The sequence below is a fragment of the Ceratotherium simum genome, chromosome 26 (genome assembly GCF_057802395.1).
Source record: "Ceratotherium simum simum isolate JZ-2026a chromosome 26, ASM5780239v1, whole genome shotgun sequence".
Lineage (NCBI taxonomy): Eukaryota > Metazoa > Chordata > Mammalia > Perissodactyla > Rhinocerotidae > Ceratotherium > Ceratotherium simum.
Window position 1 is genome coordinate 13,426,996 of NC_141925.1, and position 23,740 is coordinate 13,450,735.

Here is a 23,740-nt window from a genome sequence, read left to right on the forward strand (position 1 = left end):
TCAAACAGTGTTCCCGGTGTGTGTGTGCGTGTAATGGAGGCCCACATCAGGCAGGGGATGAAGGAGCAGAAGGAGGAGGGTAGGTGTGGCTGGTGTCACAGCAAAAGCTCACACTCCCAGGCCCCAGCCCCAGCTCCTCTCACCCGCTGCCTGTGCATTAAACAGTTCTGGGGCAACACGGCAAAATGGTTAGCATTACATTCCTCCTTTCCCAAACAGCCTGCATGGGGTCAAAGTCTGGCTTGGCCGCTTACTGTCCACATAATCTCTGACAAATTTCTGTGCCTTGCTGGGCCTCAGTCTCCTCAACTGCAAAATGGGCATACTACTACTATTTGCCTCATGGGGTTCTTGTGAGGAATTATAGGAGTTAATTCACGTTGGCTGCTAAGAAGACAGCCTAAGGAAGCCCCTTGACTGTGAAGGCCTGTTAATTATTACTGCGTCTCTAAGGTGAGGATCAATAACCTGGTTATTTCCTGAGTGCTGCTCAAAGAGGTTTCTAGAAAATGCTAAGGTGCTTTGCACACATTTGTGTGGCATGGAAATTGGAGCCTTCAGGCCATGAGTGCCCTGGAGTCAGACAGGTCCTAGAGTCCAATCCCACTTCCCCTACTTGCCAGCTGTGTGACCTTGGGCAAGTCACTTCGCCTGAGCCTCAGTTTCTCCATCTGTAAAGGGCAGATGCACAAGAGCATCCTCCTCCTGTTTCCGTGTCAGCTCTGGAGTCAGCTGGCTGGGTTAGTGACCCTGGAAAGGTCACTCCACCTCTCTGCCCCTTTTCTTCCTTCCTGAAAGGAGAGTTACTCGAGTGGGGATCCAGGGAGGGCGCAGCTAAGAGCCTGGGCACTCTCCAGGCCGAAGAGGGCTCGGTACAGGTTATCCCCGCCCCGGTTGTTATGATTACTGTTGCTGTGGTCGGGGTTGTTGTTCACAAAGGGTCGCAGGGTCTGGACACCCAGGCCCCCGCGGCTTCCGGGGGGTTGGCAGGCCTGACGGGGTGGGACGGGGTGGGACGGGGGGACACGGGGCGCCGGGCCGCGGGCCCCCGAGGGGCGTGGCGCGCGCCGTGCGCCGGGGGGAGCGCGCGGGGCGGGGCGGCCACATCCCCGTGACGCGCCGGCCAACCAGGCGGCGTTGCGGCCCCGGCTCCTCCGCCGCCGCCTCCCGCCCTCGCCGCCAGCAGCCGGGCCCGTCCGCCGCCCGCCGCCGCCCGCCGCCCGCGGAGCCCAGGCCGGCCGCATGGCGCCCCGGGGCTTCTGCAGCGCCGACGGCTCCGATCCGCTCTGGGTACGTGCTCGGCGGCCGCGCGCCCCGCCCGCCCGGGGGTCCCGCCCGCCCGCGGCCGCCCCGCGGCGGTGCCGCTGATGGGGGAGCTCGGGGCGCAGGCCGGGGACGCGGGGCGTGAGGGGGCGGCGCGCGTGCACGTGCCGGGGCTGCGGCCGGGGGGAAAGGTGAGGGGCGGCCTGGCGGAGGGGGCTGAGAGCAGAGGCTCTTCCTGCTTGCGAGTTCCCTCCCGCGGTAAAAATCACCTTCCAGGGCAGGGGCCGCCGGAGATGGGGACACTCCAGCGGGTTGTGTCTGCTTAGGTTCTGCCATCTCTTCTGTGGCTTGGTGGCCCCCCTTCTCGCCAAGAACACCCCATTACCAAAGGGCTGAGCTGGGGAGGGGCTCACGCTCTGGAAAGGGGCTTCCCAGTGAGGGAAGTTTCCCCCCTCCCCAGTTGTGCATCCACGTTCCTCTCCTGTGGCTGCATATTTTTGTCAGCTTTTATTTTCTTTCTGCTTGATGACTCTGGAGGGAGTTCGGGGAGACAGGGGAAGAATTAGGGAAGTTGGAGGAACAGCCGGGAAAGAAGGTAGGGCTGCTCACCCCTGCCATGTCCGCCTGACCCTCGGGTCGGGGTTGGGGTGCAGCTGAGGATGCCCAGCACCGTGGTGCCGGCGGGCGTGCCGTCCCACCCCTGTAATTTAGGCTCCTCTCCGTGGGGACCCGCCTTGGGTTTTACCCCGGCAAGTTTTCATCGGAATGGGCAGCGCCGAGCCTGGCTGGGTCTCCCTAGTCCACTTCCTGTGGCTTAATCCCCAGCATCTTGGGCTTTTAGCTTCCCTCTAATGCGATTTGCCGCTTTGTTCCAGGAGGGCGCTTGTGTGTCATGCCATCTTGATTATTGGTAAACACGAGAGGCAAATCTGGACATGATAGTTTTTCCACTTTTGTTTAGGAATCAGAAGAGAGAAATATCCTTGGCTCTTAGGAGCTGGTGGTTACCCTCCTAAAATACCTTCTTGTCTTGTCTTGTGGTCCTCTCCTCGCAGGCTGTCTTTGGAGTGTTGAAAAGTCATCCTTGGGGGCCCCATGGGAAGGCTTTATTTTTAGGGGGTATCATTTGATAGAACAACCAAACACGCCTTGGTATGTGTCACATTTTCAGGGCAGTGGGGTTGGAGATTTACTCCAGGGCTGGAAACAGGACAGATGCTTTGCATTCGGGGTCGGGGAGTGATTGGAGAGTTTGCAAAGTAGGACTGGGGTTAGCAGAGAGAGGAAAACCTGCGGAGTTCCTGGTCCCCATGCCAGGTGTAACAGCAGCAAGGTTGTTTCTGCAAGGAGCCACGTGGGGATCTGGCCTAGTGTTGCTGTGAATTCCGGAGTATTTACTTGTTTATTTTCTTCTCCTAAATTACAGAGGGGAAAAAATAGTTGACCATAAATTAGATTCCATGTCAGGATGTATTTTATTGATGGCAACTGGCAGTTGATGGCTAATGGGGTTTTCTCAAGTATATTTGGGGGTGTCGTCAGTTTATTTAGCTTAAGAAGTTCATCGAGGAAAGCCAGTTGTGTTTTTTGCTCCTTGTAAGAACTTTTTGAAACAGAAATTGCCAGGTGGTTGGGTTTCCTTGGGGGTGGCAGTGGTGGGCCTTCACCTCTGCCAGGGCCTCCCTCCCTCCCCAGTCTTTGGCCTCTCAGACTTACCTCTGCTCCTCCTCCCTCTGGGTTCCTGGACTCACTGGATGCCCCAGTTTGTGGAGTTGCCCTCAAACCGGCGTTTGCGAGTTCCCAGCTGGGGCATGAGAGCTTCCCAGTCGCAGGAGAAACCAAATGCCATGGAAAGCAGGGGGCTTCTGTGTTTTCAGGATGGGACGCTCAAGGCCCAGAGAGACTGCCTCCCAGCCGGTTGGATAACTGTGTGACCTTGGGCAAGCCACTTTGCCTCTCTGTGCCTCAATTTCCTCATCTGTAAAATGGGGGCAGGGGCCAAAAAACTCCCAGCCTCCTATGGCTGTTGTGAAGAGTAGATGAGTTCATCTGTGTAAGTGGCTCAGCCTGTGCCCTGCACGGAGTTAAACGATGGTGATGATTATTCGTTCCGAAGATGGAGCTGTGTGTTTCAAGTTGCTTGTCTTTTCTTGGCACCCACATTTTCTTCAGCAGGTGGGGGTGGAATTGGGGTACCCATCCACTCATGCCTGGCTCCTCCCTGACCAAGGTCGTGTGTTTAGAAGTCAAGGTGACTAGCCCACATGAGACTCTTATCATAAGAGCTTTGTTCTTGGGCCACTGCCTGCCTCTGAGCCCCAGGAAACGTCCAGAAAACCCCAGAACGTGGAAGTGGCCCGGGCTGAGGGTTCCGCAGACTTCCTGCCTTCCCTCAGGCAAATGCTTTGGGATGAGAAAAGAGGAACTTCCTTATCTATATGGAAAATAGGGGCTGAGTTCACCAGCACTGGGCTGGCTTTTTTCCATTGGGGCTGGTGGGAGGAGCTGTTTTGTGCTGATGTTTGAATGATGGTGGGGAAAATGGGCCTGTGCCTCCCTTTGCGAGTTAATTTTTTTAAAAATGTTTGTTAATACTTTGCTGTTCGGTGTAGAAAAATTGGGAAATGTCGAAAAGTAGAGAAAACAAATCAGTAAGCTGTGTGGCATGGTGGCTGAGGGCGAGTGCTCGTGTCCTCTGGATTCAAATCCTGGCTCTGCACCTTAGGCGAGTTACTTCCCACCTCCATGCCTCAGTTTCCCCATGTGGAAAATGGTGGTGATAACACGCCACCAAGTGAATAGTGGTCACGGGAGGAATAAATGCGTGAATAATTGGCAGGTGCTTAGAATGTTGCTGCTTGGTGTGCAGTTAGCACTCAGTAAATGCTTAGCAATCCATACCAACTGGAATTCTCTAGTTAGTTTTTGCTGCTGCACCTCCTGCTGCGGGGGGTGAACAGAAGTAGCAGGTCTGGGTTGCAGTTCCTGGAGTCCTGTTGATACTTGATCCTGATGCTAATAATTGCCGCAGAGATGCTCCGTGGCGTCCTCCGACTCAGCAAACCCCTGAATAGTCCAATTAAGCCACCAAAGGGCGAGATCGCGAAAGGGAGTGTCTGAGAAGCTATTAGAAATTTCTCTTGCGGTAAGGTCTGGCCTTGGAGTCAGTGTAATTCCTGCCTTAATCTCTCCCCTTGGCTTCTCCGCAGTCCACGAAGAGCCAAAGTGTTTTCCATCTTCCAGATAGCCCAGTGGTTTTCAGACTCATCTCTTTGCTTTCTCCCTCTTCTCTTCTTCCCCTTTCTGTCCGCCCTTCTGTCCAGTCTCCTTCTCTCTCCCTTCCTTGTGGATCATCAGAGCCGAAGGGGAGCCTGGAGCTAAGGGGGTGGTCCTCTCCACGCACCCCACTTCGTGCATGTTGAATCGCAGGCCCAGAATGGCAGTGGGATAAGGTAACAAGGTGTGTAGCTTTGGGAGAGAACAGGGGAGCCTTTGAAAGGACAGGGCAGGGCAAGAAGTAATTCAGGGTGCCAGGGTTGCCCTTTGGCCTTGCAGAAGGAAACCATAGCCGGCTCATTTGGCTGAGACTCAGGATGGGCCGTGTCCTCTGTCCCCCTGCTGGACCAGCTCCGTGTGTGATAGTCTTGGAGGTGCCACACTTCTGGAACGTGCTGCTGGACCCAACTTTTAGGGGATTCCTCCACTTGGGTGTCTCATGGGCGTCTCTGACTTACCATGTCCCAAAGGGAACTCGGGACCCTCCTCCCCCAGCCCCCCATCTCAGTTCACAGCAGCCCCGTCCTCACGGAGGCTCAGGCCCAAACCCCGCATCAGCCTTGACTTTCCTCTCACCCTCCCGTCGCGCATCTGATCAGTCAGCAAGTCCTGTTGCCCGTTCCTCACAATGTTGCCACGTCTGCCTGCTTCTCACAGCCTCCCCATCGGCTCCCTGCTGGGTTTGAACACTGCCTCCTCAGTGCCCCCTCTGCCTGCATCCTTGACCCCTACAGTCTGGTCTCAGCCCAGCAGCCAGAGGATCCTCTTAAGACGCGGATCAGGTCCTCTATCATCTGGCTCCATCACCTGTCTGACCTCATCGCCGGCTACTTTCTGTCTCGTTCCATTCCAGCGACCTCCCCTTCCCCCTTTCCCTTGCTGTTTCCGCTGCCTGGAATGTTTCTTCACCTTCAAATCCTTCACAGGTCCCCTCAGGCAGCCCTGACTCCCTGCCACTTCTTGGTGCTTCTGCTCCCTCCCTGCTCCCCCCCCCCCACGTACTGCCTTCTAATACTACAGATAGTTATTTGTTTACTCCCTGCCTCAGTCTCCCCACGTGGAAAGGTCATCGCCACCGGGGCCGGGTTTTTCCCTGTGCTTGTTTCCATGGCTGTCATCTCAGCCCCTGGAACGGTGTCTATAACACAGTAGATGCTTAGTTAATATTTGTTGACTGCATGAGTGACCCGAAGCACCAGGATGGCTTTCGAGCTGGGTCAGGGCCTCCCTGGAGATCTTGCAAGATGAAAGTCACTCACCTGTCTGGGATGGATACTCAGGTGGACCGAGCCCTCCAGCTTCCATATTCGACTGCTTGTATTTTATCTTGCAGGGGTCAGAGTGAGTCTCGTCCATCTGTCTTTTCCCAGGACCCTGTGCCTCGCGCACAGTAGGCTCAAGTAACATTTGAATTTGAGTGTCTGAGGTACAGGTTCCAAACGGGGGGTTAGGTCTAGCCCACCAGTGTGCTGGTTTGGCTTTTTGTAAGTTATAAATTACTGTAATTGCTAATATTTACTCATTGGAAGATTTCACAGAAACATCTGGATTTCTGACCTTATGAAAAATCAGAAGCTCTGATAGCATGAGGGTCTGCCTTTGTACGTGGTAGTGGTCAGCTGGGGCTGCCCCCTCCAGAATTAGGCCTATTTGCTCCACTTTGCCGCAGTCCCCACTCTTCCTTATTGCACCTTCAGTTCTGAGGCCCAGTGCTCGTTGCCTTTTTTCATTGTGCTTTCTCACCTGCTCTGCTTCCTTCACTGATGAAACCCACCTGGCACCTCTAGGCACTTGAGTTGGCATCCCCTGCTTTGAAGCCCAACCTTTTGGGGAAGTGACTGGGGCTGATCTGAATTTGCTGGTTTGTTGACGCAGATACCCTGGCTCTGGCTTGGTCATGTTGGCAGGATGGGATGGAAAAACTAATTGTCAATGCCCAAGGAATCAGAAGCAAGCATCGAATTTGTGTGCTGGCTCCAGGTTTTCATGGTGGGATAAGGTCTAGATTTCATCAGGTCTTAATGACCAGTAAAACTCTAGCCTGTAAAAACTTGCCTGAACATTTTGCAAAAAGAAATAAAGTGCTGATAAAATGGGTGGGGATAATGGCAAAGACTTGAAGGTCCTCAGGGCTTCCCTGAGCCTGGCATGGAAATTGACAGCATCTCCTCTGATGGAGGTGTGCGACCTGTACTTACCTCTTGAAGGCTGAGGGTTGAGGGGGCCCTTTGAGGAAGCCAGTTTGGGGTCGGGGTGGTAGGTGTGGAGCACAGTTCCCCATCCGTGGCGCTCTTGACATCTTAGACCAGATCATTCTGTGCTGTGGGGCTGTCCTGTGCATCGTAGGCTGTTTAGTAGCAGTCTTGGCCTCTACCCACTAGATACCAGTAGCATCTTCTCTTGTGGTGACAACAAAAATATCTCCAGACGTTGTCAGATGTCCCCTGGGTGGCGAAGTCACACAGCCATTAATGTGGAGGAACCTGGAGAAGAAATTTTGGGCAAGGCTCTCGCCCACACCCTCGCATTTCCCTGGCAGGTTTTAGGCTGTTGAACGTCTCGTGCAATTGGCTGATTGGGGTTGCCTTGGAGAGGCTTAATGAGACGTCAGGGGTTAAACTCCAATTAGCCAGAGCATGCTGTTGCCGCTTTCCACTGAGGGCTGTGCTTTTCTCCCCTGGTTCTGGTTGGAGTGCATTCAGGCGCAGGGTGAAGCCTGCCTTTAGAGGTCAGCTTTGAAGCGCTCCTCTTCCATTTCAGACTGCCCTGGGGCATGTGGATGATTACACAGTCAGGATTCCACTTAAGTGTCCCCTTGGTTTAACTGTGGGATTCATCTCCGGGGGCTGGTTGCCAAGTTCTGGAACAAGGGTCTAGATGACCCGGAGGGTGGCTCTAGGCGGGCATCCCGTACCCGAAGGTAGTAATTGAGGTTTTATGGGACTTTTCCCTTCCCTCTCAGTGAGAACCTCAGCTTACCTTCTGTTGGAGTCTTAGGGAGCTCCTTGCTTGGGGGTGCCCTCCTCGTGGAGGGCATTTATCAGGTGCCTGTTTTCCCAGGATGGAGAACTTCAGTGTGGTCTTTTAAAACACTGGATTCCATCTCTTGTTCTTCCTGCAACTGTCTCTCATTCATTCATTGATTCATTCATTCAGTCTTTTATTCTCTGAGCATCTACCACGTGCTGGTAGTGTGCTAGACACTGGGGATATAGCCATGAACAGACAGATGAGACCCATGCTCTCCTGGAGCTTACACTGGGGATGACTCAAACGATTTTGAATAGTGGTAAGTGCCTCAAAGACATAAACTAGGAAGAACTGGGCTGGATGCAAGCTAGGATAGAGGGATGTCCAGGGAAGGCCTTTGGGAGGGGATGACATTTGAACTGTGACCTGAATGGCAAAGCTGGCGGTGCAAGGACTGGGGCAAGGGAGTCCCACGTAGGGAGAACAGCAAGTGCAAAGGCCCTGGGGTGCTTGGTATGGTCCACATATCACAGAGTTTAACTGAAAGGGACTGCAGAGCCCGTCTCAAAAATGTTTCCTGGAGCATTCTGCGAAAATGCGTAAAGCTAATAAAATGGCTTGTCGTAATAATAAGGGCCTGGACATTCCAAGGAGGAAGCGAACCCCAGCTTGTCAAGGAAACGGAACAAAGCTTGCTCGCCAACAGAGACATGGCCTTCGGATCCATTTATGTTGGAATGAGTCTCAGGTTTTTCAAGTTAAGTTTACAGTTTTTTATGAGTCTTATCTGTTTCAGAACATTAGCTGAAACCCTTCAGGGTCAGACCCAGTTGGGATTCCCCAGTCCTCACCTGCCCTTGATTCCTTCCAAAGGCTGTCAGGACCTGTTAGGATGATAAGATGCTTTCTTGCTTGCTTAAGATGACTTTCTATAGATCGCTAGAAAACTCTTCTTTTAAAACTAGCTGTTATGGAATTGATCTGGCTGATCGCATGAGGAAGATCTTACGTGGTAACTTTTTTGTGCTTTTTTTACTTTTAAAAAGGCGAATAGTCTAGAAGACTATAAAGGGAAAGTAAAAGTTTCAGTACTTCCCCTCCCTGCGCTCTGTTCCCAGAAGTAGCCATTGCTGATAGTTACTTGGGTGTCCTTCTAGAAAAATTTCAGTCATATGCAAATATGCGTGAAGAGGTGAGAGAGAGAGTGAGTGTGTATATCTTTTTTTTCCTCCCCAAATGGGTTCACATTCTGAATAATGTTCTGCATCTTGCTCCCTTCACTTAAAAACATGTTGATTTTCTTTCCATGATGAGTCCACGCAAATCGAAAGAAAAAGGAAATAACACTTCTTTACAAGCCACACACTCTTCTGTTAGATGACTGTGCCATGAGATCTCTTAGGCTCCTCTTAGTCGCTGTCAGGGTGGGTTCCAGAATTTTCGCGTGATAAACAGTGCTTTCTTGAACATTCCTGGGCGCTCATCTTTGCACATGCATGCAGGTGGATATAAATGACTCAGCACAATCTAGTTCCCATGAGAAATTGCTGAGTTGAGGGATACATGCCTTTTGAAATTTGGTGGTTCTAATTGCCAGCTGGCAGCCGTAGGTTATCCTCCCACTAATGGACCCCCCAGCATTTATTAAGTACCTGTTGTATTCCTGGCATTTGAGAGCATTGAGCAAGCTGGGAATTGACCAGGCTCATGTTGCTCCACTGTGTATGAAAGGGTTTTTTTCAAGCTGAGTTAAACCTTACATTCCAGGGGGTCAGTCTGGAGAGCTCTTGGTTTTGTTTCAATTTTAAAAAGGTGTATTAAAATGTACACATTCTTTGACTTCTCTGTTGTTTAAAAGTCCTTTTATATCAAGAACTTAACAACATGTAAAAGTTTTTCTCATCATGCAACTCATGATTTAATTTTTACATGTTAACTTTCTAGTTTAGTTGCCGTTTTCTGATTACCAAAGTGATGCTCCTTGTGACAAAAAACAACATAGAGATATTTAAATAAAGCATGAACATGCTACTCTCTGGAGCTAACCAGTAACCAAGATATTTTTCCAGTCCTTCTGGAATCATAGAAACATTTGTCAACATAAATAATATGGTTATAATAAAATGGGTTATGTTATAATCGTTACTCTGCATTTTATTTTTAACATTTTAACATACGATATGCATAATACACAGAATCTCACTAATTCTTTACAGTGGTTTAATATTTGAAGTTATAGATTTGCTATAATTCAGCTATTTCCCTATTAATAGGGAATATTAATGCAGTTGCTTGCATTCGTTTCCCATTTTTTTGTTCCTGTAAACAGTGCTCCAGTAAACATCCTGGTACACGGGTAAAAATTATGTAAATTTTTGTTTTTAATAGGTTTTGGCTGGTTCTTTTCCAGAAAGGTTGTAGCAGGTCCATTCCCAGTGACAGTGAATGAGAATCCGCATTTCTCCGCATCTTTCCCAGCACTGGACATGGCCGAATTTTGTTAATTTAATGGATAAAAATATCTTATTTTCATCTGCATTTCCCCTACAGTTAGAAGCTGAGCATCCTGCAGTGTGTTCCCTGCTGATTTGCATGTTTTTTTCCTATGTCTGTCTGTCCGTGTTTTTTTGTGCATCTTTCCACGGGTTTTGTCTTTTTCCTGTTAATTTGCAGGAGCTGTTGATGTATTGGGAATCTTGCCCCTTTGGCTATTGTGTGTGTTGCAGATATTTTTTCACAGGCCATCGTATGTCTGTTGTCTATGTGTTAACATCCGATCCTTGTCCAGATTTGTATGTAGTTTTGCAAGGTGGCCCTTGTAGAGTGCGTACCATTTTCTCTCCTATGTTTTTCATTTGCTGTTGTAAGAATTTTCCCATGTTCCTGCATAACTTCTAAAATTATGCCTTTAGGGCCGGCCCCGTGGCTTAGCGGTTGGGTGCGCTCCACTGCTAGCGACCCGGGTTCGGATCCCGGGCGCGCACCGCTTGTCTGGCCATGCTGAGGCCGCGTCCCACATACAGCAACTAGAAGGATGTGTAGCTATGACGTACAACTATCTACTGGGGCTTTGGGGGAAAAATAAATAAATAAACTTATTTAAAAAAAAATAATAAAATTATGCCTTTAAATGTCCCAGCAATAGTTCCTTATATTGGTGGACTATAATTTAACATAATTATCACTTGTGGTTTGACATTTAGATTGCTGCCTCCCCTCCCCCTTTTTTTTTCTTTTAAAGCAAACATCATAATGAGTATCATATGAATAGTGTCTGTTGGCTTAATTCCCTAGGGCATATTCGCAGGAGTAGCGTGCATATCTCAGAACATTTGAAAAGGTTAAAAGGTACTTTGGGATTAAGAAGGTTTTTAAAAAGACTTGGCTCAATTCACCATTCCAGCAGGGTCTCAGGATACCCATTATTGTTGTTTTTATGATAGGTGCAGATTAATGACAGTGTCCTCTCAGTCCCTCTGATCAGCCTTGTAAGGCTGGAGACCAGTAGCCCAGGGGAAGGTTGCAGCTGCCAGTTGTGGGGGAAGGTGACCCTGTAGTTACAATTTGGTTAGATTATCTCGAAGCCCTTTGATAAGGCTTCTTCCTCAAGACCAGTAGTTCACTAACCCAGCCCTTAGGAGAAAAGACACGTGGTAGATTAGAATCTCTCTGAGGACTGCAGTTGGAGTGCAATGGTGCTCTCCCATCTTTTGTCCCACCAAGTTCCATCTGTGAAGTCTGGGTGGGCCATGTCACACAGTGCTGGGATTTCTGGTGTGGCAGCTCTCTTCTGGTTTATCATCTTGCGACCTCCGGGCCCCTGCGGGCCTTGGCAGAGTCAGGACAGAGCTCAGCCTGACCCCAGGGATTCAGACACCTGTCGCCAGCATCCGAGACAATTCAGGTTAGTCGGCCTAGTGTTACAGGGTGTGTGTGGGGTGCCCGGGTCTGGGTGAGGCATTCCGGGTATTGGGTGTCAGCTCTGAAATTGGGCTGATGTGTGGGGAAATCCATTCTGTGGATTTTTTTTGTAGTTTAGGATTAAGAAAACTTGCTTAACTACCTAAATTCATGGCATATGAGTAAAGGTGGGCTAGGACACCTCTGAGAGCTGCGGACATTTCACATACTTGGAAAGTTCCAGATTTTCTGTTACTATAAACGTGGTAGTGATTGAATTACTTAAAGAGACATTTTTCTCTTACTCATCCTCTTCTTTGTCTGGTATTATAAGTGATACAGTATAAAATGAAACAGTGCAGAAACAAGTATAGTAAAATGAAAATCCTCCATAATCACAGGCTTCTAGAGATAATCTTATTGGTGGATTGGTGATTTAATTTTCAGTCTCTTTTCTCTGCATATCTTCCTTTTAAAAAGAAGAATGGGGTCCTATGAAAACATACTATTTTTTGTTTTCGTTTACTAGTGCATCTGGGATAGGACCCATTTTTAATTAACAGGTATTTACTGGAAGATGAAACGTCAACATGGACCTAATGAAGTCATTAGCTAATAACTGTTCCCTGTCAAGGCAGGTGGTCACAGCCTTGTTTTTTAACCCCCGTGGACAAGGAGATCCTGGGGAAGATGTGAAGCAAGGCTTGAGTGGGTGGGCACGTCTTCGACTCTCTTAGAGGCCCCTGGCAGGAGACGGAACCTCCGAGGGTCAGTACCCCAGGCCCATGAGTGGTGCTCATAGGACACGCTCTCACCCATTGGTCTCATGGCCTGGCCCCATTCAGTGACAGTCTCTGAGGGTCTCCTGAATATTCTCACACTGGGCTTGCCCACCTCTGGCTACAAGGGAGGTTTTATGCTTCCTGAGTGGGAGACAGTGAGAGAGAAGGGAGGTAGGAAAGGCTATTGAGTAAGCAAGCCAGTAGTGTCTGCCACATACTTATTAATACTTTTCCTTAAGTCAATTCACTTTTTTTTTTTTTTTTGCTGAGGAAGATTCACCCTGAGCTAACATCTGTGCCGATCTTCCTCTATTTTGTATGTGGGTTGCCGCCACAGCGTGGCCGCCGACGAGTGGTGTACGTCCACGCCTGGGAACTAAACCTGGGCCACGGAAGTAGAGGATACCAAACTTAACCACTAGGCCCCAGGGCTGGCCCCTCAGTTTGCTTTTTTTTTTAACTGAAATAAATTTGGCCCAAAGGAAGTTTCATATCACTTTAGAATATCTATGAAGTCACACGTTGCTGATATTTGTGTATTGACCTAATGGCTAGCTATTAAATATGTCACTACTAAAATGAAAAAATATCATATTCTGCAAGCTGCCTTGATCAATGCTTCTTACTTCCTGGCAGCTTTGCCCCCAAGGGACCCTTGTCAACGTCTGGAAACATTTCTGGTTGTCACGACTGGAGGGAAGGTGCTACCGGCATCTAGTGGGTAGAGAGCAGGGATGCTGCTAACATTATACAGTGCTCAGGGAAGGCCCCCAAGAACGAAGAGGTATCAGGGCCCAAGTGTCAATAGTGCTGAGGCTGAGATACACTCTTCTAGACGTGGTCTGCGTGTCGCCGAGTCTTGGGTAATGCTCTGTCATCTTCTGGGTGACTGTATATTGCCAGCACTTTACATCTCTAGCCTGCTTGTAGGTTTTCGGGCCTGTTCCTGCAGAGACTGTCAGATCCCCAGTGCACCTGTGGAGTAGATTAACATGTGGATGTGAATTCAAGATACTGTTGCTCCTCGAGCGCCTTCTAGAAACTGGAGAGAAAGGAGTGGATAGACCCCGAAGCTGGAGTGGCTGAAATAATAACCCTGTCGCCAAGCAAATCCTATCCGAGGGCTTGTTTTGGAAAGAATAGCGAGCTGGCAGAGAGGGTTTCTCTCTGGGGCCAGGCAGAAACCGTGGCCTCTTGGTGACCGTGCTCTTCGGAAAGGGCTGTACTTTGTTGAGTGGGAGGTTTTATTGCCTCCTCTCTGCCTGGGTTTGGCAAAAACAACCTGGCCTGGACAAGGAACCGGGGAGGCAGGCAGGCAGCTGGTAGGTGGAGATATCAGATCAGGCAGCTGGCAGCTTTGCCCCAGCCAGCCTGGTCAGGTGGCTTGACAATTACCCTCGGCCCCCATTGAAGTCAGTGGAGTTGCCGTGGAGCCACAGTGAGGAGGTGGTGTGGGGCGATTACTGCCTGCCTCCTGGGGTTATGGTGACTAAGACGCAAGGCCATGGCTCATTTTTCCTTCTTGATTCTGGAAACTCAGAAAAAAGCCTCTTGCCATCCCTTCGTGGTGCAGCTAGATTAGAAAAGAGGCCGGGCTGTGCGTGCCACATTTCACTGATTCTGGGAGGCTGGCACTTGTGACCTCCGTCCCCATGTCTGAGATGCTGTGCTATGAGACGTGGCCGGCAGAGATTGTGGGATGCACTGATGGTGGGACACAGACCCATGTCAAAGACAGGAAGATGGGAAGAAACTCGGTCTGAGAATCGATGCAACATGATGATAGCTTCCAGTCTCTCCCTCCCTTCGTTTTCTGTGTGTTATTCTTTTGTGGTTGTAGGTCCCATGCTAAGTGCCGGGGACACAGACGTGGCAAGTGAAACAGGCAGCCTCCCTGTCTCGTGAGGCCACAGTTGTGAAGATGTTCAGAGGAGCACAGCAGCACTGGGAGCCAGTGTAGTTTCCATTCAGATCCTGGTTCTGCTGTTTGCCAGCTGTGTGACCCTGGACAAGTGACTGTGCCTCTCTGTGCCTCCCTTTTCTCATGTGCAAAATGAGGATAATGGTAGTGCCTACCTCAGAGAGTTGTAAAATTGAGTGAGTTAATATACGATTAACCTGCTCGTCCTGTGACTGTTAAGTGCTGTTATTATTGCCATTGCTGTGCCATGGTCATTATGATGATTGTCATCTTTATCATCCCTGCTCTGGTCCAGAGTGAAATCCAAGGATCCGAGAGGAGGCTGAGAGAGAAAGAGGACTGGACGGCGATGTAGTCCCCGTTGGCCCCGAGGTAGCCACAGTTAACTTCTGGTCCTCGGGGTAGCACAGCCTCCTTGGCCCAGGTCAGGAAGCCTTTTTCTTCTGTGCCTCGGTTTCCCCCTCTGTACCATGGAGGATAGTAACAGTACCTGCCTCCTGGTAGGTTTGTTTTAGAGATTGGACGAGGTGTAACATGTAAAGGGCTGCGATCTGTGCCTAGGGCTATTTAAGGATCCACTCTGACAGTGTCGAACGTTCTCCTTGGAAGAGAGATGTCTCCTTCCACTTCTACCTTAAGCACCATCTGTTCCTCGATTCAGAATCCCCCTGACCCCTGATCACAGCTCTTCGGAGTCCTAGCTGTGGTGGTGTCTTTGCTTTCAGTCTTGGTCCCCGGGTGCCGGCCCTGCCCCTGCTTCCTGGTGGCCTCTCCAGAGCTGGAGGTAGCCTGACTTCGGTCCGTGACGGCGGGGTCACTCTCTGCAGGATCCCGTGCCGCCGTTTGCTCAGCTCTGGCTGCGTGGGAGCGTCCCGGTTTCCGCTGTGAGCGGCCCCGTGCGTGCGAATCGCCCCTTCTCTTGCTGCTGAGTTATTTCCTTTGGCCCTGTGCCCACGCCTGGGGCTGTCGGGTCACAGGCGGGCCGGAGTCGCTGGCTTCTCTTCGTGTGTTTCTGGGTTGCTCTTCAGGTAGATGTATTCTCCCCTTCTTTCATTTGTTGAGCAAGGATTTAAGGGGCGCCTGCTCTAGGCAGGTGAATTAAGAGCATGTGGTCCTGCTGTGGGGAGGGTACAGGTAACAGGGAAAGAGTTGATAGTTTGGACTTCCAGAGCGTTTCCTAAGCGCCACGGACTATTGTAAAGGCTTTATAAGTGCTAGTGATTTCATCCCGACAATGACCTGTGTGGTTATTCCCGTCCTATGGGTGGGAAACGGCGGCAGAGAGAGGTGAGGCCACCCAGCTAGCAGATGGCAGAGCCGGTTCAGACCCAGGCCCTCTGGCTCCAGAGTCTGGCCGGTCCCCCTGCTGCCCCCCTGCCCGGTGCTGCCCCATAAACATATGGGTGCTGCAGGGGATACAGAGGCTTTGGTCCTAGTGCATAGTGGGGGAAGGGGCCCTTCAGACACATGAGGCCTGTCTCCCTGAGCTGGTATTTGAGGCCACACTGGGAGGATGAGAAGGAGCTGGCCAGGCCAGGGGCATTCCAGGCTCAGAACAGCCTGTGGGAGGCCCCGAGGTGGGAACAGCCTGGGTGAGTTTGAAGAACAGTGGAAAGGCAGTCCTGGCTAGAGCATCAGAAGTCTGGGGAGAACATCATGGGCTGATATAATAATAACTGTAATAATAACAGCTCCCCCTCATATGGTCCCAGGAGTTGTACAAAACACTTTCCATTTCATCCTCAAAACAGTCCTACAAGGTTGATAGACAATTATCATCATACAGGTGGGGAAACTGAGGCCCAGAGAAGTTATGTGACTTGCCCAGGGTCACACAGCTCATATATAGCAGACCTGGGATGGAATCTCAGCTGTTTTTTCCCGAGTTTAGACTCTCAGGGGTGGCACCATCCTGCCACTGTGACGGGAGTGTCCCTGGTTGCCACTGTAGCGGCTTGTTTTAAAATAGCTCTGGGTGCTTCCCAGGTCAGTGGCGTGACAGGGAGACTGGGGTGGGCTAGAGCCGAGTCTTCCAACAGCCTGGGCCAGATGGCTGGCTAAGCCTTGGAGCAAGACAGAGTGCAGTGTCCTGGGGGCTTTAGCATCTGGCATTTGGCTTTTGTTTTTTTTAATTTTATTTATTTATTTTTTTTCCCCAAAGCCCCAGTAGATAGTTGTATGTCATAGCTGCACATCCTTCTAGTTGCTGTATGTGGGACGCGGCCCCAGCATGGCCAGAGAAGCGGCGTGTTGGTGCGCGCCCGGGATCTGAACCCGGGCCGCCAGCAGCGGAGCGCGCGCACACTTAACCGCTAAGCCACGGGGCCGGCCCTGGCACTTGGCTTTATGAGCTGCTGTTTTCACTCGATGATAACCACCGCGACAGGAATAGCAGCGGTAATAACACGGTGGAAGTAGCGGCGGCAGCGAGCTCAGCGCCCCGCGGCTGGCTTCCCACTGCCCTGACGTTGAGTGTTGATGGTCCAGTGAGAGATGAGAGAGTCAGAGAGGTGGAGTGACTTCCCCAAGGCCACACAGCCAGGAGGAGGTGGTGACAGGCCTTGAGCCCAGGCCTGCTGCTCCAGAGCCGTGCTCCTGACTGCTGGGTGGTGGTCCTCCCTTGGACAGTGCGGGCCCCGGGCCTGCTCCGCCGCGATGCTGCCTGGCTCGGATGGGGAGCACAGAGTTCGGAGTGGAGAGACCGTGGGATGGGGAGATGGGTGAGCCGGGATCCTCCCTGGGGTGGAAGGCACTGGGGCGGGGGATGGGGACCGGGTGTCTCGGAGAGGACTTTTGAGGATGAGGGTGGCTTTCCCAGTTTCCTGTTCTCGGCCTTTCAAGAGAAGGTCGAGTGAGCCAGAAACTTACCTCTCGGTTTCACAATTCCTCAGAGCTTTTGCAGCGTGTGGGTGATGCAGCATTTTCTCATGAGAATCCTAAGTGAGGCTTTATTTTCCGCCGCTTAACTCACTCAGGCCCTGGCCTGTCCTCCCAGCCCTCTTTGTCACCCAGTCCCCTCCTGGGCCTTTGTTCCACTTCTTGATGTGCAGTCATGGTCCTGTGCATAACCACGTTTCCATCAGTGACAGGCTGCATGTATGATGGCGGTCCCGTAAGACTATAATGGAGCTGAAAAATTCCTGTCGCCTGGTGACATCGTGGCTTATGCAGACCTCAGCAAGCTCCTTAAAAAGTTTGAAAACTTGGACCCCGACTTTGAAAGGTTTTCATTAGTACAGAGGAATGTTCGTGATCCTTTGTCTGCTCACAAGCAAATATATGACTGCAAAAAAGAAACAAACCAGGCAAACCACCATGGACATATTTCTGAAGAGTGACACCTCCTTAAGAAGAGCCTCAGGCAGGTCCTTCAGGAATGTTCCAGAAAAAGGCATGGCCATCATAGGAGATGACAGCTCCATGCGTGTTATTGCCCCTGAAGACCTTCTAGTGGGGCAGGCTGTGGAGGTGAAGACAGTGATATTGGAGATCCTGACCTGTGTAGGCCTGGGCCCACGTGTGTGTTCATGTCTTAGCTTTTAACAAAACAGTTTAAAAAGTAAAAATTTTTAAAAATAGAAAAAGGCTTATAGAATAAGGATATAAAGAAAATATTTTTGTCCAGCTGTACGATATTTTATGTTTTAAGCTGTGTTATTACAAAAGAGCCAAAAAGTTAAAAAACAGTAAAAGTTTATAAAGTAAAAAAAGTTACAGGAGGCCAAGGTTAATTTATTATTGAAGAAAGAAAAATTTTTTTTTACACACTTAGTGTGTCCTAAGGATGCAGTGTGAAGGCCACAGTCGTGTAGAGTAATGCCCTGGGCCTTCACGTTCCCCCCTGCGCGCTCACTCCTACCCTAGAGCAGATTCCAGTCCTGCAGCCCCCATTCGTGGTGAGTGCCCTATACAGGTGCACCATTTTTTCTCTTTTAGGCCGTATTTTTATTGTACCTTTTCTATGTTTAGATACAAAAATACTCACTGTTGTGTTAAAATTGCCTCCAGTATTCAGGAGAGTAACATGTGGTGCAGGTTTGTCGCCTAGGAGCCATAGGTACCCCATACAGCCTAGGTGTGTAGTATACCATCTAGGTTTAGGTACACTCGATGACGTTCGCACAACGACGAATCGCCTAACGACACATTTCTCAGACTGCGTCCCCGTTGTTAAACGACGCATGACTGTACTTGCACACTCTGAGCTCATCCAACGACGGTCTTGGATCCTGCTGTGCCCTTCTCTTAAAACACTGTTCCCTCCTGGCTCTACACTGGCAGATCTTGGCGTTCCTTAGATTCTACCTGCTTTGACAAGCCTGCTCTGAGCTCCCACGGGGTAATAATGACAGCAGTAACTTTCACTAATAGAGTGGCTGCCAGGTACCCTGTCTCGGCGTGTGCATGACTCTGTCTTTTCTCAGTGAGCCAGCCTGCCTGTGTTGAAGTCTCCTTCTTCCGCTTGTAGGCTCTGCCGCCTCCGGCAAGTTGTTTACCTCTCTGTGCCTTGGTTGCTTCCTCTGCAAAATGGGAACAATAGTACCCACTTTAAAGGAGTGGGGTGAAGATGAAATAATGTAATGTGTGGATTTAGTCCTCATGATGACTCTGAAAAGCAGGTGTTACTGTCCTTGCTGTGTGGACAAGGAAACTGAGTCGTCTTCCCCTTCGCTTTGTGAATTAACCCCTCTCTCTTCTCTGGACACCTCTTGCCATTTATGTGTATCTCTTCCATGACACTCAGTGCTTTCAGAGTCTTTTGTTATAGCCATTTATGTACCGGTCCTACCTCCTGTACAAGATTCTGAGCTTAAGGGCAGGATACAAATGTGGATGTTTCCTCTATTAATGTGTTAAATGAATAGAAGGGCAGGTGGACGGGTCTTCAGAGTACTGGGTATTGGTGGCAGGAGTGGGGCCAGATGGAAAACTGTTAAGACAGTGAGTGGGTCTCAACCGGGGCGATTGTGCCCCCCGGGGACATTCACAGTGTCTAGAGACGTTTTTGTTGTCACCACTTGGGGAGGAGGATGCTACTGGCATCTAGTGGGTAGAGACCAGGGATCCTCCATGCACAGGACAGCCCCACAACAGAATTCTCTGGCCCCAAATGTCAGTAGTGCCGAGGGTGTGAAACCTTGGGTTAAGGGGACGTATAATTTGGTTACCACGAAGATCACAATGGGAAAAGACATCACATTAAAATTTTTTTTAACAAGTACAAACGAGTCCCGTCTAGATGATATATCTTCCTGCTGAGGTGATGAAATCGGGTCTGTGTGAATTTATTTATTTTTTATTGAGGGAAAGTGTAGGTTCTCAGGACAGCATATATAAGGTGAAAATCGCACAGTCGTAGTGACGCTGGGTCTTATTCATGTTTTTTTTTTAACAGCTTTACGGAGGTGTAATTCACATACCATATGATTCACCCATTTAAAGTGTACAGTTTGGCGGCTTTTAGTACAGTCACGGAGTTGTACATGCATCACCACCATCGATTTTGGCACTTTTTTTTTTTTTTTGTGAGGAGGACTAGCCCTAAGCTAACATCCTATGCCAATCCTCCCCATTTTTTTTTCTTGAGGAAGACTGGCCCTGGGCTAACATCCGTGCCCGTCTTCCTCTACTTTATATGGGACACCGCCACAGCATGGCTTACCAAGTGGTGTGTCAGTGCGCACCCGGGATCCAAACGTGCGAACCCTGGGCCGCCGCAGCGGAGCGCGCGCACTTAACTGCTTGCGCCACCGGGCCGGCCCCTATTTGGGCACATTTTCATCCTCCCACTTACCCATCTCCGTGTCTTAAGACCTGGCGGGTGTGTGCATGCTGTGAGTGTCGCCAGGGTCGGCTGCGTCCTGTGGATGGTTCCCCGAGGCTCATCCTGGTGTCTGTTCGTAGATTTCACAGGTGCTTACTGAGTGCCAGGCGCTGCAGCGAGTGGGGAGTGACGTATCGAGGGACCAATCCTGGGCGTGCACTGCCCTCGAGGAACTGACACTCTGGGGGAGAGCAAGATACAGAAAAAAATAACCGATGAAATAAAGAACGTCCGATTAAGCCGTGTGAAATTGTTGCCGTTCACCGATGTTTGGCCCTGACGCGGGGTTGGCAGACTTTTTCTGTGAAGAGTCAGGTGGTCACTATTTTAGGCTTTGCGGGCCAAGAGGCAGAATTGAGTGACTGTCCTTGTCGGAAGGCAGATTGTCTTTTCTACGTTGTATGTTTGAAAATGTGAAAGCCGTTGCTGGTTTGGGGGCTGCACAGAAGCAGTCAGTGGGCCTGCACGTGGGCCGGAGTTGGCCCCCCTCTGACCTATACAAGTGGCAATTCACATCTTAGTCATATATATTATATGTAATGTATCACATGCTATATTGCGTGTTCTGTAACATATGATATGAAGTATTAATATATAAAACATCAACAAATAAATCATATCTGGAGGAAATATTTAATGACAGAGTTTGGTGAATACTCTGCAGGAAATGTACAGAGTTCCATGAGGTGATGAGATGAGGGGTTTGACCTGTTAGAGAAGGTCGTGGGGAGGTGGGCAGGCCTCTCTGAGGAAGGGCTGTTTTGGCTGAGACCTGACCGATGCCTCTGAGTCAAAGTCAGGGAAGTGAGGAGGAGAAGGGCCCCTGGCAGGGAGGACCGACTGTGCAAAGGCCCTGAGGCAGAGTGGTGCAGGAACAGTGAGCTGGGGCTAGACCCGAAGGCTGCAGTGAGGAGTTGGTTCTCGGTCCTGCAAGAGTTTTAGGCAGAGTGTGGTGGGGTTGGGGTTCAGTTCAGAGCCATCCCTTTGGCTGCTGGGTGGAAGATGGGCTGGAGGCGAGTCAGGCAAGTAGTTAGGAGACTGGGGTAGTTGCCCAGGTAACCCAGTAAATATTTGTCAGGTGTGGAATGAATTAAATGAATCATATATCTTCTAGTGGTGTGCCACTTCTTTCTTTTATTATTTCAAATCAATAGAACGATTTATATTTATCGAAGGCGGTGGTTAGGTAGTGTTCCAGCAAATCCGTATGCTGTCAATTTCCTGATGATTTCTCTACCTTTCAGTGTTGAGCCCAGCACTGTCCAGCAGAAATGTAACACAGGCCACATAAGGAATCTGAATTGTCTAGTAGCCCCGTTAAAAAAAATTAAAAAGAAACAGGTGAAGTAAACTTCATAATTTATTTAAGCCAATATATGCAAAATATTATCATTTCAACTTGTAATTCATGAGGTGCTTTGCATTTTTTTCCATACTAAGTCTTTCCAGTCTGGTGTGTTTTACAGCACATCTCAATGTGGCCTGGCCCCGTTTAAAGGGCTCGGGAGCCCCGTGAGGCTAGTAGTGTATTGGTCACTGCAGGTTTAGATAGTTTCTGTTAATTTGTCAAAATTTAAACATTATGTAAGATAATATCGATAGAGCTATAAACCTCTAGGAGTACATATTCCTTCATTTAGTGATTTTTCCCCCAGCTTTATTGATACATTATCCACATAACATATGTAAGGTACGGTGTACAATGTGATGATTTGATACACGTATATATTGTGAAATTACTACCACAGTAGGCTTAGTTAACACCTCTGTCTCCTCCCCTAAGTACTTTTTCTTTGTGGTGAGAACATGTAAGATCGACTTTCCTAACTCTGAAGTGTACAGTGCAGTGCTAACTACAGTCACCATGCTGTACATTAGGTCCGAGAACTTATTCATCTTATAACTGGAAGTTTGTACCCTTTGCCCAACATCTCCTCACTCCTCCCACCCGTCAGCCCCTGGGAACCGCGAATCTACTCTCTGCTTCTGTGAGTTCAGCTTTTTTAGATTCCACGTGTAAGTGAGATCATACAGTATTTGTCTGTGTCTGACTTATCTCACTTAGTATAATGTCCTCCAGTTTCATCCATGTTGTTGCAAAAGACAGGATTTCCTCCTTTTTATGGCTTATTAATATTCCACTGTGTGTATATATACACCCACATCTTATTGATCCGTTCATCCGTCAATGGGCGCTTAGGTTGTTTCCAAGCTAATGTGGCTACTGTGAATAATGCTGCTATGAACGTGGTGCAGATATCTCTTCGAGATCGTGATTTCATTTCCTTCGGATATATTTAGTGACGTTTTAAAGACTTTAACTTCCCGTAGGGATGACTAGGTCAGCGGTGATCATCATTTTTATGACTCTCGTTGTGTGTCTCCAGGTTATCAAACTTGACCTGGGCCTTCCTCCTTGTTGTCCCCTGCTGCGAGGCTTACAAATGATTAGGTGACGCCCCGTTGGTCTTCAGGTCAGCCTTTCCGTGTTTTCTTTAGCTTTAGAGTAATTTCTAAGGGATTTCATTGTGTCATTGTTTGGAATCGCAAAAGATTGGCAGGAACCAGTGGCGGGCAGTAGGGGCCTGGGTAAATGCAGCACGTCCCATCTGTGGAGGTGGGGGGGGGCGGTGCGCTTTCAGAAGGAAAGAACTGAGGACGAGGCCAGCCTCCCAAGATCCAGTTTTTAATTGAAAACATCAAAATATAGTCGGCCCTGCTGTTCACCGCTGGTCCTCAGTGCCTAGGAGCGCTGCTCATTACGTGGCTAAGTGCTGTCTGTCCTGTGTGCTGCCGTGTCCCCAGACACATTCCTGTGCCTGGCACATGCCTGACCCCTCACAAGTCACTGGAACGGGACCAAGTGGAGGGTTTGGTGAAGCTCCAGAGTCTGATAAGAGGAGATGAAATCAGCGAAATGGTCAGGGCTGGCTGGAGACCGCGGGGACAAGTGTGTGCTTTGTAGGGAAGGGCCCTGGTGGGAGGCCTCATGGTGCTCACTGGGAGAGTTGGGTCAAGGCAGGTCACAGCAGGCTGCCCGCTGGCATTTGGGCACCTGTGACCGGCTGTGTTTTCTTCTCGGCGCAGGAACTCCTCTTAAGAGGACCCCTGTTAAGGAGTCTTGGTTTTACGTGTAACTCCTGTCCTTTTTTGCCAAGGGGTTCACTTCTGCATCTTGGGCGTGAGGGTTCCGTGAGGATTTGGCCCTGCTTCCTGGTGCTGGGGGTCGGTGATGTCTGGATGCTGCCCTTCCTCCCCATCCCGCATATTTCTGGGCTTTATTCTTAGCTCTGATGAGTCAGAGGGTGAGGAAGGCCGCAGCTCAGCCCGGAGGCAGCGATGCTGGCACCACGCCCTTCTCCCACCACCCGCCATCTGTGGGGCATCTGTGGGGCAGAGGCCGGGGATGTCGCTCAATATCCTCCATTGCACAGGTTAACCCTTCAAAACAGAATTTTCTGGCCCTAGATGTCAGCGGTGCCGAGATTGAGAAACCTTGCTTTGGGGCACCTGTCTGTGACCTGGGGGCCTAGAACCCAGACCCTGAACCTGTGTTCTTCACCGCCCCCCCGGGCGATGGTGGCTGGGGCCGCTGTGGAATAGTTGCATGTCTGAGTCGGAATGTTGCTGCTCCGTTCTGCACAGATGAACTTGGAGTCCCTAAGGCCTGAGGACGTTGAGCTCCTGCCCAGCCTCAAGAATGGTGCCTTCTAAGCTGCCTCAGGCTGGACGGTGAGGCCGCTGACCTAGCAAAGCCCTTAGGGTCCCCGGCACCTGGTTGAGAGGTGGTGGAGCCTGGGAGTT

General features: G+C 50.0%; 1 protein-coding gene across 1 annotated transcript in view; it reads left to right on the forward strand.

The window, feature by feature from the left end:
• The first annotated feature begins 1,169 nt into the window (after nt 1–1,169).
• Nucleotides 1,170–23,740, forward strand: part of ABCC1 (ATP binding cassette subfamily C member 1 (ABCC1 blood group)) — a 124,344-nt gene continuing 101,773 nt past the window's right edge. Inside the window, exon 1 of the mRNA XM_087417011.1 lies at nt 1,170–1,290. Within this exon, the coding sequence (XP_087273137.1) occupies nt 1,243–1,290 (48 nt within the window). The 5' untranslated portion in view covers nt 1,170–1,242. The remainder of the gene's footprint in view (nt 1,291–23,740) is intronic.